At 29.5% G+C, this 4,066-nt stretch overlaps 1 protein-coding gene across 1 annotated transcript in view; it reads right to left on the minus strand.

The window, feature by feature from the left end:
• Positions 1-1,236: 1,236 nt before the first annotated feature.
• Positions 1,237-4,066, minus strand: part of LOC111695002 (lachesin) — a 19,399-nt gene continuing 16,569 nt past the window's right edge. Inside the window, exons 15-17 of the mRNA XM_023464130.1 lie at positions 2,418-2,493; positions 1,574-1,636; positions 1,237-1,386 (exon numbers count right to left, since the gene is read on the minus strand). Coding sequence (XP_023319898.1) covers positions 1,274-1,386; positions 1,574-1,636; positions 2,418-2,493 — 252 coding nt within the window. The 3' untranslated portion in view covers positions 1,237-1,273. The remainder of the gene's footprint in view (positions 1,387-1,573; positions 1,637-2,417; positions 2,494-4,066) is intronic.

A 4,066-nucleotide genomic window follows, 5' to 3' on the forward strand; every position in this document is an offset into this window, starting at 1 on the left:
GGAGTATAACTTAATATTTCTCCGAGGTCTGTAATTCTTTTTAAATGATATGATCTAGAAATTGTACTTTCTCTTATGCACTAAAATAGGTTTTTTTTTGTGATAAGATGGAGGGGATATTTTAAAGAAATGTGAAAAAGATAATTTTTTAGCGTTCTCCGATTTGCCCCCATTGAATTGAGCACAATAAAGAATATCCCCCCCCCCAAAAAAAAAGAAGCAGATTCTTAGACTTGAAGTTTGATGATTTAAGATATTGGGCCTTAAATTTATTTATTTATTTATTATTATTTTTTGAGGAGTGATTCCATTTTAAGAGGAGCATGTCTGATTCACAACGATACCTATTAAATCATCGAGGAAGATATCACCGTTTCTCTATTCTTCTCTATTGCCTTAAATTCCTTAATTTTCTTTGCAGCATAAATGCGCAAGTTACTTTTACAGAGAAACCGTAATAAAAAAATAATGAGTATTTTTAGCAAGATTAAAAATGTTTCATTCATCTATAATGATCAGACAAAGGTTGAAGAGAACCGTTGTGAATCATAAATGGAAGATTACACAGACAGTCCTAGTTAGTAACTTCTTAGTTACATTATTAAGTAGATACATTACTTTCGCAAGCATAGAACACTCTGAATAGTAATTTTCAGGAATATCCAAATATCTTTCAAAATTAAGTTTTTGATGATACAAAAACCGATAAGATAATACAGATCCCATTCCTTAAAAGTTACTGGACCCTTAATGACCCAAACTACATTTGAGACAGCATTATGAATTATAATAAACAGAATATTAACATTCATCGACAATACCTAAACATTAAATCATTATTTTCAGTGTTTCAATGTATTTGTGAATGATATTAAAATATTACAATATTTATAAAACTTCAATTATCACATTCTTCTATGAAAATTAATTGTTTAGAAATTATTAAAAATTAGGATACGTGTGTTTATAGGTTAGGATGCTTTAGGCAAACTTTATTCATAAAGTATGTTAGCGCTCGCTGAACTTATAAGTTATAGCTAAGATAAAAGGAAAAAAATCAGATAGAAGATTTAAATGAGTCTACAGAAAAAAAGAAGAAGAAGAAGAAGAAGAAGAAGAAGAAGAAGAAGAAGAAGAAGAAAAAGAAGAAGAAGAAGAAGAAGAAGAAGAAGAAGAAGAAGAAGAAGAAGAAGAAGAAGAAGAAGAAGAAGAAGAAGAAGAAAAAGAAGAAGAAGAAGAAGAAGACGAAAAAGAAGAAGAAGAAGCAGAAGAACTAGAAGAGTGGAGAGAAGAAGAAGATTATCGAAAGAATGGATTTGCCAATATGAATAGGAAGATTGATATGACTTGATGCTGAAGAAATCTGTTCAGCAGTTTCCTCAAAATCTAAAACAATATATTTTAAAGATTTAAAGCATATTTATACAAAGGGTTACATAAACTTACTAAAGAGACCCCTCTCCCCCCTCAACAATAAATTTTGTCATTATGAAACCTTTGTTCAGAAATATGATATTTCATGAAAAAAAGGATTACTTTAACACTGTAAATGGATAAATTCATAAATTTTTACCTTGCTTTAGGTTTGAATCATGCCTGGACAGTATATCCTGTATCTCCTCTGCTCTATTGTTTTCTAAATATATCACTTTAAAAATTTGTAAAATGTAAAATGATTGAAAATTGAATTTTGAATTTTCTGTAAATAGAAAATCTCGTGAAAACTAAACTAAAATTGGGATAACCAAGATTTAAAAATAAAAATCTTCACAAAAATCACAATCTCCGTGAAACAAAGTTTAAAAGAATAAAACAAACAAAAATCTTAACTAAACTAAGAATCGAATCCAAAAATTGGTACAAAACTCAAAAATCGGAACTAAACCCAGATCGGACCCGAGTACCGGAACTAATCCAAACACCAAACTTTAAATCGGAATCAAACCAAGAACAAAACCTTGAAATCGGAATCAAACCAAGAACAAAAACCTTTAAATCGGAAGTAAACCATAAAATCAAAAAATCAAAAACCAAAAACCAAAATGTTAAATTAAGCCAACAATACAAAATATAAAATCTGGACTAAAGCAAGAATCCAAGCAAAGAATCGAAACTAAACCAAGAAATGAAAACAATCGAATTAAAGTTGAGATTTCACCAAGATTTAATCCAAAAATTAAAACTATGAAATATAGAAAAATATCAGAAAATTAAAAGTAAAACAGAAAATGTAAGAAGATAAGAAAATAGGATTCAATACAAGAAACAAGAGAAAAATTTCTTATTCATATTTTTGACAAAAATTACCAAAAAGTTACATGTATCACAGTTGAGTAGGATTGTAGAAACATAAATATATTATTTTTTTTCTTCATTTTTTGTTTAATTATTTCTACTTATCTGTGGTTACTAATTACCTTCTATTTGTTCTGAGGATTGTTGTTTACCAACAATATTCTCTGCAATACAAGTATATGTTCCTCCAATAGGTTTCTAAAATAAATGATTGTTAATTATCAACGGAAATCTTGATATCGTTAATCTATAAGACCCTTAATTTACAGATCAACAAAAAACGAAGATATCAGCAATATCGTTTTAAGGCACAGTGTGTCCCATGAAACATGACAGTTGTTGAATAGTTTATAATGTCTTCTTCCATAATTTGTTAAGTTGTTTGATATCAATTAGACAACAATACAAATTGTATATGGGAATCATGTACAGTAAAATTGGTTTCAAAGTAAAATATGTTTCAAAAAAAGATTTTTTTTAACGAAATAAACTGCAAAAATCCTTTAATATCTAATAAAGTATATGAAATACGACTTTCATAACTATTTACCAACTGTCATGTTTCGTGGGACACCCTGTAACTATTTTATGTAGATTAAGATTTAAATTTAGAACCGATTAAATGTAGATTTTCGTAATTACTTCTATACATAATTTTAATATTTAAGTACATAAAGTCTCTGGTGCTATTTTTAACGGATTCTGCATGAATGAGAGATTAAAATAAGACTGAAAATATTCCTATACAAACTGGGTGCACATCGATGTAGTTTATGGTTGTCGTCTTCGTTCTCTCTTTTCATGATTAAGATCGTTATTGATTTTGTAACTAAATATATGTTAAAACCATGATCAACTATAGGATACATTGTTGGCGCGGTCCGCCCGCTCCTTGAGCTTGGCTGAGAGTTACTAACCATTCAGTTGTATTTACGTCATCTACGTGCATAAATTAAGATTTTCAATCAATCGACCTGGTTATTTACGGGGTTATCATTACATGTTGCGCACAATATTTCTGCAGTATCAGCTGTCCACAGCGGGTTTATTTATAGTGACTTCGACCAAATATCACGTTGGGCTTTTTCTCAAAATTTATGAATTACAGTGGTTTTACTAAAATAATTCACAATAACAATAATTTTTATTATTCATTAGCGCTCGTGTTAATATATTTGACACTATTTAGTGATTTGAATTTCTAATTCTGGACATTTTTGTTTTAATATATATTTTTATATAATCTGAAAGATTTTGAAATTGAAAACAATTGAGTCGACCCCTCCCCCATCCAACAAAGCACATAGCTAGGGGGGGGGGGGGTTCAAGATGACAGGTACCCCCCCTCCCTTTTAATAAGGGGTGCAATGTCACCTTTGACAAAATTGCAATTAATTGAGATTTAGCATTAATTTATCAAAACTTAAAGATTTCAAAATATAGAATCTCAAACCATCATTTAAGCGTGTGACTTATGTGACATGTGTGACATATGAGAATTTGTTGTAAAATATCTTGCCTGCATATAAGTTCATAAATTTATTAAAGATCATAATGTAGAGACAACAAAAAAATTAAGAAGAAGCTCACAACGCTAGGGGTCCATATAATTCCCAAAAAAGCTGATTTTCTCGATCCCAAAATATTTTTTGCCCCCAACGTAAAAAAATGCCCCCAATTTAAAAAAAAATGCCCCCAATTAAAAAAATATTTTCAAATTCCACTAACACATTTGCCCCCATTGCCCCCAATTTAAAAAAAAGCCACAAAT

This window comes from Eurytemora carolleeae, unplaced genomic scaffold (genome assembly GCF_000591075.1).
Source record: "Eurytemora carolleeae unplaced genomic scaffold, Eaff_2.0 scaffold210, whole genome shotgun sequence".
In the NCBI taxonomy this organism is placed as follows: Eukaryota; Metazoa; Arthropoda; class Copepoda; order Calanoida; family Temoridae; genus Eurytemora; species Eurytemora carolleeae.